The sequence below is a fragment of the Pelophylax lessonae genome, assembly GCF_965119305.1.
Source record: "Pelophylax lessonae genome assembly, chromosome: 4".
NCBI classification, from domain to species: domain Eukaryota; kingdom Metazoa; phylum Chordata; class Amphibia; order Anura; family Ranidae; genus Pelophylax; species Pelophylax lessonae.
Genome location: NC_138771.1, coordinates 445,675,165 through 445,691,204, shown reverse-complemented (window position 1 = coordinate 445,691,204; position 16,040 = coordinate 445,675,165). Strand labels below are relative to the sequence as shown.

The window sequence follows — 16,040 nt, the reverse complement described above, 5'->3', positions numbered from 1 at the left end:
TTGTTTATCCATTAGCATTCATGTACTTCCATGTTTGAGATACTCAGGTTGAGTAGTGTTAGGAAGTGTTAGGACTGCAGGATACACAGGGTGCCGTGGAGTGGCCTGCAGCTTATACATGCGTTTGCAAATGTGTGTTAACTAAACCCCTGTTTTTAACCTATTATGTTAGACAGGTTTATTTGGTTTGTCAGCAGACTGGTGGGTAAGTATAGCAACCCTGTTGGTTTCCATACACACACACACACACACCTTCTTTAATCCCCTTTTTCTCTTCAGTTTTGTTATATACAGGGATTGAGACGCTGAGCAGTGCTCGCCGGTGTCTCAGCTAAAGTCCTAAAACTGCCCACATTTTCAAGGAGAGAGGTACTCTTACCCCCTGTGAGACCTTTGATAATGTCATCCAGGGTAGCCCCAAACAGGCGATCTCCTTGAAACGGTAAATCTGTCAAGGCCTTCTTTGAAGACTGGTCTGCAGACCAACACTTTAGCCAAAGTATAAGCTGGGGGACTACTGCCGAAACCGACAGTCGGCCCAATACGGGAGCAGTATCCAGGGCGCCATCGCAAACAAAATGCAGCTGGTCCAACAGCTCTGCAAAGGCAGGAGGGACTGGTTTTCCCTCCAGGTCAGAGCATAGCAACTTAGCCATTCAGTCAAAGTTTGCGCGACAAGGGTGGGGTCTTAGTGCAGACCTCGCCAGGGAGTACATACTGCGGGCCACAGACTCCGTCTTTCTATCCGCCGGGTCCTTAAAGGACGGGGAATCCTCCACTGGGATCATGGTAGCTTTATTCAGTCTTGAGACTGGAGGATCCACCGTAGGTGGCACAGTCCACTCCTTTGTAAGGGACTCCTAAAAGGGGTAGCTTCTAGCAATCCGCTTAGGCACCCCAGGGGAACGCTTAGGGGGGTCCCATTCTTTTTTGAGCAGGTTGTCAAAATACGTGGGTAAGGGAAAAACCTTTGCCGCTCTGAATGGCTTGTGAGTGCCAAGCGTAACCTGCGCCTCAGTTGCAGCTGCGTCCTCCATTTTTAGGGTCTCACGCACAGATACAACCAGTGTGTCCACCAGCGCCTTTTCATGTGCGGCAGCGGTGGTAGAAATGGCCTCCTCACTGTTAGAGGAGACAGGGCGCGAGGTATTCGGCCCAGCAGGGAGACCTAGGTCTGCAGTGGCTGAGTCCGACTCAGAAACATCAGATGAGGCATGGGTAGGCGGAGGGCGTTTAGCACCTTGCCCCTTAAAGGCCACCTTCACCCAGGACACAAACGATTCCAGGACCGCCAAAATTGCATCTATGGACAGCAGGGAGCTGGAGGGCCCTGCGGCCTTCCTGAGGGGGTCAGGTGGGGACACATGTTCCGAAGGGTCCATGCTGCACCAGGGGAACCCATCAGCAAAAGATTGAAAATGTTTTTTTTTCCCAAAAATGTCCCACCGCGCTACAACGCCCCCAGGAGTTCAGGCAGCGCGCAATGGGGACCCCCAGCACAGAGAAAGAGGGAGAGACCCCCCCAGACTCACCACCCTACACCAAGATGCACCAGGAGCCCCCGAACGTCTGCACAGTACGTGTCAGCAGCGATCTTGATCCAGAAAGAAAGATCAGAACTCAGGGTATAGGGAGGGGCTCCACCCACAAAAACGCCTCCAGGAACTTCCATTCAGTGATTCTCTATCAGAAAAATCCCCCACCCCCACCCTGAAAACTCAGACTCAGCCCCCGAGAGTAGTCACCCACGTCCCAATATCCCCCGTAGTGGAGGGGATCAGTAGGTGATGGGTGCGTGACAGGACAGGGGGGAACCGGGGATTGTGAGGGTCCGACCGTCCCAGAGACCAGGATACACTAAAAATAGGCACTGGCTGGGTCCTTTCTCCCCCAAGCGGCCCGGGAAACTGATGCCGCAAGCCCAGCTGGAAGCTCCGGTCCTGCCTGAAAATGACATCACCAGCATGCTCAGACTCTGCTGGACACCACAGACATGGCCGTTGCAATGCAGGAGCAGCAGTACTACCTCTCTCCGAGCACTGAAAGGGGATATAGAGCCAGCGACAGGCTCCCTCACCTGGAACACTACCTGGAGGACCCTGCTGCAAAGAAAAAAAAAAAAAAAAAAGGTAAAGAGAGACCTCTCTCAGACAGCACATGAGAAATGTAGTCCCCACAGTTTGTGTTCCTACCAAGCTGAAGAAAACATTAAGGACTGTGGGGTGAGGCCTCCAATTTCAATTATTTTGTGGGTGTGTGTTTGCTGCATGAGGAGGAGCTACGTTCTCTCATGTGCTGTCCTGAAAGACATTTTGAGAAAAATGTAATAGCTTTAGTTACAAAGAAAACCTGTACTAAGACAAATAGGGGGGTTGACATTGTAAAGCTACTCTCTCCTCAATGACTTCCATGCACTCCTGACATGCATAGTTGTTTTAGATCAGTGACTCAAAACATACTGAAGCAATTGGATTAACAAGGCAGCCAGACAATTACCATTTTCAAAAGGAAAGATTAGCAATGGCTGACTCCGTATTCATTTACTGAAAAAAAGTTAAATAAAACAAACAGGTTTTAAAAACATGCCCCAAAATAGGGGGTAATCTGTATCAAGCTTACCCAGTGGTGGCATTAGCTGTCTGCTCCACTTCACCCTGAAGGAGATTCAACTTTTGGACATGTCGTCTGCAATCTGCAGCAGAGCCTTGTCCAAAAACCTGTCAGACAAGTAGAAAATAGCAGCAGATATGTAAATATACATTTATGGGAGGCGTTAGAAAGTTTAAGAGAACAGGTATTAGGATATCCACACACACACTAAAACAAGCTGTTTCCTTACAGCATGTTTTATAACAATAAGTTTTGCATATCAGATAAATCAACACATGGAGCAACAGTCCAGTATCCAGACATGCCAATCACAATCAATTACCTGGTGGCCTGGCTTCACTGAAGTGAATTCTGACTGACTGCAATTGCTTTGTTTCTTGTACTGTTTATTAAACAAGATCATTATTCTCTATCTGGTGGTAGTCAGGGAGAGGGTGAGACACTCCAAGCCAGACAGAGCTTGCAGAGCTACCAACAGCTTAAAGTTCAGCTGATTCAAGCAGCCTATGGGGGCCTCAAGTAATCAGCTAGATTATTTTTTTACATTTCTTTATTTACTTTCTGGTTTCTATGCCTAGGCAAATGATGTCATACATCCCAACAGTCTTTAGGAGAGGAGGAAGGGTTCTAAGCTCAGCCTATTCCTGAGCTAAGAGCAAATGGATTCCAGAAAGTAAATGACACATGAATAGTCTGCCCTTACTCAAGATGATCACTGACAGAAATGCCAGGGGGTGTTTTTCAAAATGATTTCTCAGCAAAATAAAGCATGGAGTCATGGATGAATCGGGGAGTTTGCTTTGAACAATAAAAATTATTTAAATTTTGGTTTATGGAGCTCAGATGCAGTTTAAATGCTGAAAATACTAATCTGAATCTCTTGGTCACATGAGGTGCCAGGTCCTGAGTCTTCCATCTCCTTTCTAGAATGGGGTGGGGGGGGGGGGGGGTGTTGATGGACAGTCTTTCTTCTTTATAACTGCCTGAGTGACATTGACACTTTCTATTGGTTGTCCAGCGGCAGTTTTCTCTCAGGATCCAGAAGACTGTAGCAGAGTGATAGAAGATATAAAGAGGTGACCTGTTTACTGTAACACCAGTCATTTTTCATGGAAGGCAGGGGACATACAAGAGTAAAGCCCCGTACACACGTACCGATCGTCGGCATACAAATGTTCGTCTTTTCTCCCCGGGATGTCGGTGTCTGTTGAAAAGTGCAAAGACAGCACAAGGACAGCACAAGAATTTTGTCTGCAGACTTCAGCTGACTGCAGAAGTGATGTCATGTAATGGTTAACTTTCCCTGTGTTTTTAATTTTCTGAGCATGCCCAGTCTTGCAAATCTGCGGTCTGTCGGCCGAATTCTGTACTGACAGGCGAACAATCGTCCGTTCTGGTGTCCGCAGACAAAAATTTTCATGTTTGCACGAAAGACTTTTGTCCGCGGATTGTGCGCAGACATCTGTCGGAGGCACCATACTAACACGCGTACAATCGGCAGATCTTTCGTCCGCCGACGTTTGTATGCCGACGATCGGTACGTGTGTACGGGCCTTTAGGCAGGGCTTCATAAGGTATTTATTGCTTTAATAACTCCTAAATAGATACGAGGGAGAAGAGATTAGCAGAAAGGTGGCCTTGTTTCAGTTTAATACATGAAATGATAGGACTCTTATACAACACTATGGCTTCTGTTTAAAAGAGCCGGAGCCCCAGAAGTACAGAATTACTGGTACTTTCTGCCATGAATGAAAGTGTGATTTTTTTACACTATGCAACAGCGATCCGAATGTGGAAGAAACGTCTTTAGAGGTATTTTTTTTCCCCCACCACAAGTCACAAAAAAATCTTACTGCCCAGAGTTCAATTTTTAAGGCTGCAGTGTTATTTACAGGGGTTGGGGATGGGGAACAGATCACAAGATCCAAGTTGGGCAGGAGGGCAAGTGTGTGATTACAATTCAGGTCCAGGTTAGTACCTCTGGTGATAACCCTAAGACATTTTTTTATTCATTTTTTAAATATTCGAAGAGAGTAGTGAAGTGTTAAACCCCCATCAAATTCGCTTTTTGCCATCTGTGTCCTGCTTGGGAGATTCTTCTGGTCATGGGGACAAATCAGGAAACAATGGCAAATCATATCTTGGAGAGTTCTAGAAATAGGTGTGTCCCCCATCATATTTATGTTCAGCTGCAGAAAGGAAGCCTGACAGGCTGGCACCATCTGTGAATGCTTTTTGAGCAAATACATGCAGCTAGGGAGAGACAAGAAGCTCTGCATGCAGAAAGTTTGCATCCAGGACCACCCATTTGTCCATAACTGCAGGTTATGTGTGCTCAGTGTGGGATTGCATGCGGAGGGCTGCGGGGGTCGGTCAACCTGTCACTGATTTGTACACCCAGAGTGACTGCAGCTGATCACACATATCTGGCAGTACCCATCACAGAAGTACCATGATCTGGGCCATGTGAATTACCCTTCACTTTCTTTCTTGTTGTCAATGATCAATGGGGACACAGTCCATAAGAAAGTCTGACAGAGTCTAATTTTTTCACTACTTTGAAAGATAATTGGCTCCGTCCTCTACAGGAAAACACAAAAACTCAGATACTATTTAAAAGGCCCCTCCCTTTCCTCTGACCCTCAGTTGTTTTGCGTTTCCAGACCCCAGGTTACAAACCGTCCTGTTTGTTATTTTTTGTAGTTATCAGACCCCCCCTTATAGGTTGGCAAACTGGCTGTGGCTATGTCTGCTGACTATGGTTTATAGAAGGGGTTTCCCTTTTTTGTTGGTGGGTACTTGCCTTTTTGTTGTTAAGAGGACAACTCTGCTGCTCAGAGGCCGCTTTGCATCGAAGTTTACTGCCTGTAGTGGCCCAGGGTGGCTGCGTGGAGTTTTTCTGCTTCTTTCCCGGCCCTGTTGGACCAAGATGGCGTCGGATGACTTACTTCCGGTGACGTCATAAGATGGTGCTAGAAGGTGGTGCTAAAACCTGAAGTTAGGCAGCATGCTTCCAGATGCCGGGCTACCGATTAGAGTTCAGGGTTCCCCCACCCAGAAGATTTTTTTCTCACCTGACTTGTTAGACACGATTTCTTTTTGGGAGGGGGAGCAACTGATTTCTCTTGTTCCGGAGGACCAACAATTTTAGGGGTTTTATTCACACATTTTTTTGTAAGAAAACCATCCGGCAAGTTTCAGGTGATCGTCAATTTAAGCATCCTGAACAAATTACTGATTTACAGGACATTTCCGTATGGAGAACATCTATTTGATCAGGAATCTGTTAATACCAGATGTGTTCCATGCTAAACACTGGACCTACCTTCATATGTCAATTTCCTAGAGTCATCAGAAATTCCTGAGGTTTTTGATTTTAAAAGGAGAACAGACCATGCCTTTGCCAGTTCAGGGCTCTGCTGTTTGGTCTCTCAGCAGCCCCAATAATTTTTATGAAAATCATGGCATAGGTTATGGCTTATTTTCGGCTACAGAAAATTTCTAACGTCTCCTATCTAGACAATTTCTTAATCTTTGCACAGGAGAAAGAAACACTTGTAAGAGATCTAAAATTGATTTTGCAGACCCTTCGGAAATTGGGTTAAAGGATCAATCTGGAACAATCGTGTCTGGTACCTTCTCAGAGTTTTTCCTTCTTGGATTACCAAAAATACACACAAAGTAAGTAAGTCAAAAGTTCTTTCTTCCACTCGAGAAGATATCAAAAATCATTCGCTCGTTACAAAATTTCAGGTCATTTCTACTATCTTCTCTTCGTCAAGTAATGCAGATGTTTAATGACAGCAGCAATCCTGGGGGTACCTTGGGTTCAATTACACTCCAGGCTCCTTCAGTCTATTCAGTTCATGGGATTGCAAGAGAAGCTCCTTGAATCAAATGGTTCAACTTCCCAGCGGAGATTCTATAGATCTGTCCTGACACCCAGAACATTTACAGAGAGGAAAGCATTGGGCACAGCATTCCCCAATAAAAATTACCACTGACGCAAGTATTGAGGTTGGGGAGCTCACTCAGAGGGATGGCAGGCTCAGGGAGCCTGGCAGCCAGAGGAGGCAGCCCAGTCGTCCAACTTCAGCGAGCTTCTGGCAGTGGAAAAAGCGTTAGTGGCTCTAGAGCCGAGGATTCAAGCACGCGGTCTGTTAGTTTTTTTTCAGACAATGCCACAGTGGTAGCATGCCTCAGCAAGCAGGGAGGCACCCGCTCAGAGAGTCTGTTTCTAGCCCAGCAGATTCTCAGCTGGGCAGAAATCAATATTGTCTCCATCAAGGCTGTCTGCATCAGTGGCACAACAAACACCCTAGCAGACTATCTGAGTTGGGTGAGAATCAGCAGCAATCTGGAGCTGAACAGGGAAGTGTTCCAAGAGTTTACACAAAGATGGGGAGTACCCTCAGTGGACCTCTTTGCGTCCAGGCAGAACAGGACGCTGTCAGGCTTCTTCTCGCTGGAAAGAGATGAACGCTTTAGGGACAGTTGCGCTGTCTTTCCCATGGAAGTTTAGTCTTTTGTATGCTTTCCCACCATTGCTTCTGGTGATCCGGAAGATTGTCCAGGAACAAGCAGAGGTAATACCGATAGCTCCTTGGTGGCCCAGGAGGTGTATGTTCTCAACCCTGAGAACTCTTTCAGTAACTCCACCCTGGCCCCTGCTGGATCAAAGGGACCTTCTTCAGCAAGGGCCAGCGCTCCATCCAAACCCTCAGATTTACCATCTGACTGCTTGCAGGCTGAGCGCCTTTTCACTGTTAAAAGGGTGCTCGGAAAGAGAGTTATGGATACTATTCTAGGCAGCCGTAAGCTGGCCACAAGAAAGATTTACGGTAAGTTTTGGAAAAAGTTTATTTTTATTCCCCGTATTTTGGACTTTTTACAGAGTGGAGTAGAAAGGGGCCTTTCCGTCAGTACCCTTAAAGTTCAGGTTGCTGCCCTGTCACTATTTTTGGACATCAGACTATCTGAAGATCTATTAATTAAAAGATTTCTCTTATCATGAGCTAGATGTACACCCAGGTTAGTTAGGCAGGTTCCCCCTTGGATCTGTCTTTGGTTCTAAATGCCCTTACGAGAGCTACTTTCGAACCCTTAAGTGAGGTTTCTTTAAAGTTGGTAACTAACCTTTCTTTTAGCCATCACTTCGGGTAGGAGGATTTCTGACCCTCTCTTGTAAGGATCCATTTTTGTATGATTGGTTAATAAACCAGACCCTTTTTACTTACGTAAAGTGTTTTCCAGTTTTCACAGAGCTCAGGAGCAGTTCTTCCTAGTTTTTCTACCTCCCCCCGAAATTCAGAGGTGCAAAAGTTTAGTTTTTTTATGTCAAAAGGTGTCTAATCCGCTATTCAGAAAATCCCCCTAGCTTTTAGTTTCTTTCAGTGGTCCCAGAAAGGGATCTAGGGCCGCCAGGAGTTCCATCGCTAGATGGATTAGGGAGACAATTGGTGAGCCTTACAGTTCTTCAGGTCAGGCCCCTCCTACCAGAATTAGGGCTCATTCTACATGATCCTTGACCGTATCATGGGCAGAATGTGCAGGGGCAATGTGGTAAGAAATAACCAAAGCTGCGGTTTGGTCTTCCTCTCATGTGTACATCAAGCATTAGAGTCCAAATGCTCTCCAGCCAAGACCTCTACTTTGGGAGGAAAGTTCTACAAGCTGTTGTCCCTCCCTAAAGGTATAGAATCTTGCCAATCCTCTCCAAGTAGCTGTCCTGGAAGATGAGAGGGGAGGGTTCGGAGAACCCCCGTTAGACTTACCCGGTAAAGGAATTTCCATGAACCTTCAGGACAGCGTCTGGATTCCCACCCTATTCTATTGGCACTGTTTTTTTCTTTTCTTATTTTAGTGAAGGTTTTTTTACAGAGATTGTCCATCTTTCCTCTACCTTGTGCACATGTTTTTCTGCACTGGATAAATGCAGGACACAGCTGGGGCACAAAAATAAAAAATAACACAACACGTATTTTCTATGTGCCTTGTTCACACTGCAGCTCTAGTGTGATATGCGGTGCAGAAAATGCAGCATATTTGCATTTTTACTAATGCCACCGCACAGCAACTGCAAATAAGGTTGTAAAAAAAAAATGAAAAAAATAAAAATAAAAAAAATCAAGCAGTGCTCTGCACTGCACTAGCCTACACAGTAAAATGTTGTGTTTTACTATGCAGGCTAGTATGAACATAACCCAAGTCTATGTGCAGGCACATGTAAACCGACATGTGTCCATTCACATTAGACTCCGAGCCCATTCAGGTCCAGGAAAATTGCAATAAAGAAAAAAAAACAAACAGATTAGGCACAGATGTAAAAAAAAACTGATATCTATCCCATTCTGCTTTTGATTCAGCAGGAATGTGTTCAGGGATCTCCTGCTGATTGGACTGGATGGTGCCCGTGTGAAAGGGGCCTTTCATTCGGCTGGCCACGGGCGGTAAAAACAGGTGTCTAAGCCGCAGTTCTGCTGCCTATCGGACAATTCTAACATTACAGCCTGACAATTGTTTTCTACATGCCCTGATAACACCACAAGGCTGGTGTCATGTGCAGTATAGTTGATTGTGTAAGAATGCTATATGCATGCCTTAAAGCAAACATCGACACAGCAGAAGGCTATTGGAAAAAAAAAAATGCTTTTTATTGTTTTGTCCTATATAAAGACCCATATCGCAGGCGACTGAGGGAGGGGAAAGTAGAGAGTGTGAAGTGGAAAGCTGTGTCTCAATGGCAGGGATTATAGAAATAAATGAGTTTGTAAGCCATAGGCTGGTACGTTATCCATTCCGTTTATCAATGCCTCTTCAAAAACAAAAATGTGTTTGGCTCTCTATTTTTCTCCCTCTCCCTCCTTCTCTCAACCGACAAAAGGATGCGATGTCAGAGGAAATAACTTGCAAAATGCATAGCAATTTAATGCACAATAGAATGCACATCAATGGAAGACATTGCACATCCACTTTTCAAACATTTTAACCACTTCAGCCCCGGAAGGTTTACCTCTTTCATGACCAGGACATTTTTTTGCGATACGGCATTGCGTTACTTTAACTGACAATTGCACATCGTGAGACGCTGTACACAAATAAATTTGGTGTTATTTTTTCCCCAGAAATAAAGCTTTCTATTGGTGCTAATTGATCACCTCTGCCTTTTTTTTTTTTTTTTTTTGCGCTATAAAACAAAAAAAAAGAGACAATTTTGAAAATAAAATATGGATTATATATATATATAAACTTTCTGCTATAAAATGCATCCAAAAAAAAAAAAAAAAATGGAAAAAATCAAATTTCTTCTTTAATTTTCGCCAATATGTATTCTGCTACATGTTTTTGTTAAAAAAAAAATCCAATAAGCGTATATTGGATTGGTTTGCGCAAAAGTTATAGCGACTACATACTATGGGATATTTTTATGGACACCAATACAGTGATCAGTGTTAAATATTATGCTCTGTACCTGTACTAACGACACTGGCAGGGAAGGAGTTATCAGGGACAATCAAAGGGTTAAATGTGTCCCTATTAAGTGTTTTCTAAGTGGGCGGGGGGGTTCTTGTACTGCAAGAAGAGAGAGATCCATGTTCCTGCTTACCTAAAACACAAGATCTCTATCTTTTCCTGTTGCAGAACAGCAATTTGCCTTGTTTACATAGACAGACTGCCGTTCTGTCTGACACGGGAATGATCAGCAGGTCCGCCGCTCCCGCTGTGTCCAATCACAGCGGGAGTTGGTCGCCAGCGGGGGCACCCCAGGCCAGGAAGAGCAAAATCATGGTACAGTTATGTGATTTCACGCAGAGAGGCAGCCCCGCTGCAGTAAATGTACGTGAGGCGGTCCAGCCACTAAGGACGCCGAAGGAGCACACCGCAAGACCAGACACGCGCTCGCGGCTTGTATTCTTACACCCGGAGCGGTGTGGAACCTATCTGCGCAGCATCCTAGTGTCAGGTGGACACTATTTCATGTGAGTGTAACTATTTTTTGAAGATTTTAATAAACATTTTAATTACGGAATTACACTATGTAGGATCTATTTCTCCTCCTCCTCTGCATAACACCTTGCATCCCACCGTCCTGAGAAATAGCATAGAAAATTGAATGAACAGGCTGGATAAACATTAGCAGTGCGTGATTGCTGGTTGTGACCAGCTTACCATCTGGTGAGTCCATTTAAGGAGGATAGGAATACACGGATTGTGTGACCCCCCACGAGTGAACATGGAAGACACTCATATGTGTTTTTTTGCACTTGCACCTTTTTCACTTGGGACTTATAAATGGATTATGGACTTTCTATTTCATATTTATAAGGAATTTTTATATATTAATTCACGTATTTATTTTCTTGATTGATTTTTTCATTTTTGCTCAAAAATAATCAGATTCTTCACAAATATTTTTTAGAGATATTGGATTATGTTGTTTGATTGTATCTTAAAAAGTGAGGATAGTTGGTTGGATAATCCACTGATCTGCACTTTGTGGATAGGTCATTTTTTTTTTTTCGATAATATATTATATCTACCTGACAAATATTTTTCATGAAATTGAATGATTCGCAATTATTGCACAGTTGGTTGAATAATTTTTGAGTTGCACTTTATAGATATTCTCCAGCAAGCTGGTCATTTTGAGAAAACCAAACAGTTTTTGCTTCACTAGATATTACTCTATATAGGTTTATTGTGGCATTTACAGATATATATTTTTTTGCATTTGCACTTTTTTTTGCTTAAAGGCACACTGATTTGTGGTGTAGAATGATAGATCACTACCTATAATTGATACCATCTTATTAAGTATTGCGCTGATTGTTATTTTTACTTATCTTTATGCAGAAGAGCTTAATGCATAGTTAACCACTTGCCGACCGCCGTAAGTACATTTACTGCAGCGGTCAGCCCCTCCTGGGCAAAGTGATGTCGTACTACGTCGCTCGCCCAGGAGCCTGTAGGGGGCGAGCGCGCTCCCGCTCGTTCACTGAGGTCCCCGCGCGAGTGACCGGCGGCTCCGATGTCCGCCGGCCACTCGCAATCTCCCGCTGGAGAGGGAGAAAGGCAGGCGGCTAATGTAAAAAAAGACGCCTGTCATTCTCCCTGGTGTAACAGCAGAGACTATATGATCCTGCTATGTAGGATCGTATGTCTCTGTGGTTACATCAAAAGCCACGCCCCTTGACAGAAGCACACCCCTAGGGACACAACCCCTGGATCTCTATTAAAGTTAACCCCTTCCCTGCCAGTGTAATTTTTACAGAAACAGTGCATATGTATAGCACTAATTACTGTAGTAATGTCACTGGTACTCCCAAAAGTGTCAAAAATGTCAGTCAGGGGTCCGATCTGTCCGCCGCAATGTCGCAGTACCGCAAAAAAAAAAAAAAAAAAAAAAAAAAAAAATCGCAGATTGCCGCCATTACTATAAAAAAAAAAATCAATAAAAATTACATAAATCTTTCCCGTAGTTATTAAACGCAATAACTTTTGCGCAAGCCAATCAAAATACGCTTATTGCGATTTTTTTTTACCAAAAATATGTAGTAGAAAACAAATTGGCCTAAAATGTTAAAAAAATTTTGATTTTTACCTTTTTTTTAAAAAAAAATTTCATATTAAAAAATATGAAAAATATTGTTATTTTTTCAAAATTGTCACTCTTTTTTTGTTTATAGCGCAAAAAATAAAAATTGCAGAGGTGATCAAATACCACCAAAAGAAAGCTCTATTTGTAGGAAAAAAAAGGACGTCAATTTCATTTGGGTACAGTGTCGCACGACTGCGCAATTGTCCGTTAAAGTCACGCAGTGCCAAATCGCAAAATAGGCCCTGGTCTTTGAGCAGCCAAATCCACCGGGGCTTAAGTGGTTAAGTGTGTACAGGCCCTGACTCGGGCTGAAAAGTTCAAAAGGCGGCCCCACCTGTCGAACTCACCGATTGAAATTAACCACTTGCCGACCGCTCACATTGAGCGTACTGCGGCAAAGTGGCTTGTTCCCGTCCAGCGACGTAGACTTACGTCGCTGGACTCCTCCCCTTGTGGGCGGCGCGCGCGCCCCCGGAGGCTCGCTCCCGCTGTACAGGCATACCCCGTTTTACGTACACTCACTTTACGTACACTCGCGAGTACGGACATGCCCCGAGAGTGTACGTAAAGTGCCTCGCAAGTACGGACGTTCCGACATTCCCGCACCGCGCAGCCGCAGTATACCCTGGAGGTGCGAGAGGCCAGGTTCCTGCCCAGAATACGCCCACAGACAGCTCGCCGCGCAGCCGCAGTATACCCTGGAGGTGCGAGAGGCCAGGTTCCTGCCCAGAATACGCCCACAGACAGCTCGCCGCGCAGCCGCAGTATACCCTGGTGTTGCGAGATATGCCCACAGACAGCTTGGAGTTGACCACCAGCCATCCGTGAGTTGCCTGCCAGGTTACATAAGCCGAGCCCATAGAAGCCTTTACCTCCATTACTTGTGCCAATGTTAAGAAGTTGGAAACAGCTGTGTGTATTTGTGGCTCTATGTTCTAAGCTGTGCTATGATAAGGTGACCACTTTTTGAAAATCAAATTCAGGGAGACCCTACTGACTGCACCCAGTTTTTTTTTGGGGGGGGGGGGTGGGGTAGGTTTGAGCAGAGGGGCTTCTTTAATGGCAGCATGTGAAGTGCACCACGCCAACAGTTGGGTGTGGCCAAACTGGAAGGGGCTTAAATAGGTATAGTTTGAGAACACCTAAGCCTACTTTGCTCTGGGATGGGAGTGCAGGCCAAGGTGTGCACTGTGGGTCCCTGTCACAAGCAAGGGCAAGGCAAGCTTACAATTTTTTTTTTTAATACTGTTCTGTATTATGTTTATTTTAGTTATCAATGCATTATTTATATCAGTTATGCCTCTAAATGACTATTGGAATGTAGTACATGCATTGAGAAGTGAAAAAAGGTATTGCTTCACTTTAAGTACATTTTCGTTTTACATACATGCTCCGGTCCCATTGCGTACTTAAAAGTGGGGTATGCCTGTATTCAGTCACAGCGACAGGCGGGCCAGGGGAGGAGCGGCGGCGATCACCGCCGCTCTTCCCAGATCGTCGGGGAATCGAGTGTGGAGATCCACCCGCTTGTGTAAACAAAGCGGGCGGATCTCCTAAGTGACAGACAGGGTCAGATTGCAGGGTTCAGCATTTCCCTTAGTTAGTAAACGCAATAACTTTTGCGCAAAACAATCAAAATACGATTATTGCGATTTTTTTTTTTACCAAAAATATGTAGCAGAAAACAAATTGGCCTAAAATGATAAAAAAATTTAGATTTTTACATTTTTTTGGGGGGGAATTTTAGATAAAAAAAGTGAAAAATATTGTTATTTTTTCAAAATTTACGCTCTTTTTTTGTTTATAGCGCAAAAAGTAAGAATTTCACAGGTGATCAAATACCACCAAAAGAAAGCTCAATTTGTGGGGAAAAAAGACGTAAATTTTGTTTGGGTACGGCGTTGCATGACCGCGCAATTGTCAGTTAGTCGCACAGTGCCGAATTGCAAAAAGTGCCCTAGATGTAAGACAGCAAAATCCTACGGTGGTAAAGTGGTTAAGGGCTCTTTCACACGGGCGATCCGATCAGATCCGCCTGTCAGTTTTTTAGGCGGATCTGATCGGATGCCCCATTCAGCCCTATGGAGCAGCGGATGTCAGCGGTGACATGTCCGCTGACACCCGCTGCCATCCGCATCCGATCCTGTCCGTGAAATCCGGATGGATGGAAACCCTATTTTCCATCCGTCCTGGGGATCGGATCGGATGAGAGCGGACAGGCGGTCTGCTCTCATCCGATTCCCCATAGAGAGCAGCGGGGGCTGTGACACCTCCCTCTCCACACTGCAAACGCAGTGGGATCGCGGATCAAACCCCACTGAGCAGCACGTATCCGCCTACGGAGGCGGACCGTGTGAAAGAGCCCTAATAGGGCGGAACGGCAACCACAATGCTTGGTGCGCAGTTTCAGTGTGGTCCCGCAATATAAAATTTTCTATTCAGATATATAAAATAAAAAAAAATAAAAATACAACGCAACACAGGTAGCAGTAGTGCCCTCCTGAACGCCTGCCAGCCACTGCTTTACCGCCCTCAGAAAAGTGATCCATTGCAGATCGCTTTTCATAGGGTGGTAAGCATTACTGAAAGAAGCCCACTAATGTTTTTGATAGTATACTGATTAGAAGACATAGCACAGGAAATCACTTACCTTTATCAGGGACTGTTTTTCCCCACATAGTTTACAAACCCATTTCTTGCTCTTCTTCAACTGTAGAGGAATGGAGGTGTTGGTAAGAAGAAAGAAACACCAATAAAATAAGGACATTGGGACAAGAAGCATTCAGATACCTGATGCACCTGAAAGGTGTGACAGGAGAAACAGCTTAGAACGTGGAATTCCTGAACCATTCTGAATGATGAGAAGAGAGCTGTGAGGAGAGCACAGCACTTCCTGCTTCCATTTCCCGCCTTCTGCCCTGCCTCCCCCCTCACAGACAACCCTCTGCTCTGTCAGCACTGTGGCTGCTGAAGAGAGAGACGGATTACCAGAGGGAGAAAATAATGACTACTACTCTTGTTACATTGGTGCTGTTTTACCCCAGCTATAGAGATTTCTGAATCCTATCATAGCAATACAGGTAAAAGAATGACTAATATTAAACATTTTACCCATAAAAGGTATTTTTTTTATTTTCCAGCAGTGTATTTCTAGGTGCTTCTCTGAGGTTCTATTCACTTTTTAACGGTGCCTATTTTTTTCCAGGTAGTAGAAGCACTGGACACTTTATTAGGTACACCTGTTTAATTGCTTGGTAACACAAATCATCCAATCACAGAAACTCAATGCATTTAGTCACGCATTTATCCATTGAGCTGCAGTTGTGTGCACGAAAATGCCTTATTGATGTCAGAGGAAAATGGGCAGACTGGTTCCAGAAGATAAAAAGGCAACATTAACTCAAATATCCACTCGTTACAACCAAGGTATGCAGAATACCATCTCTGAACGCACAACACATCGAGCCTTGAAACAGATGCGCTACAGCAGCAGAAGACCACACAGGGTGCCACTCCTGTTAGCTAAGACCAGGAAACAGGCTACAAATTGCACAGGCTCACCAAAATTGGACAATAGAAGATTGGAAAAACATTGCCTGGTCTGATGTCAGCTGCGACATTCAGATGGAAGGGCCAAAGTTTGGTGTAAACAACATAAAAACATGGATCCCTCCATCCTTGTATCAATAGTTCAGGGTGGTGGTGTAATGGTGTGGGGGATCTTTTCTTGGCATACTTTAGGCCCCTTAGAACCAATTGAGCATTGTTTAAATGCCACAGCCTTCCTGAGTATTGTTGCTATGTCCATCCCTTTATGACTACAGTGTACCCA

General features: G+C 44.6%; 1 protein-coding gene across 1 annotated transcript in view; it reads right to left on the bottom strand.

The window, feature by feature from the left end:
* Window positions 1-15,114, bottom strand: part of MRNIP (MRN complex interacting protein) — a 35,097-nt gene extending 19,983 nt beyond the window's left edge. The window contains exons 1-3 of the mRNA XM_082256631.1: window positions 14,999-15,114; window positions 14,859-14,918; window positions 2,620-2,717 (exon numbers count right to left, since the gene is read on the bottom strand). Coding sequence (XP_082112757.1) covers window positions 2,620-2,717; window positions 14,859-14,918; window positions 14,999-15,058 — 218 coding nt within the window. The 5' untranslated portion in view covers window positions 15,059-15,114. The remainder of the gene's footprint in view (window positions 1-2,619; window positions 2,718-14,858; window positions 14,919-14,998) is intronic.
* Between the last annotated feature and the right edge of the window lie 926 nt (window positions 15,115-16,040).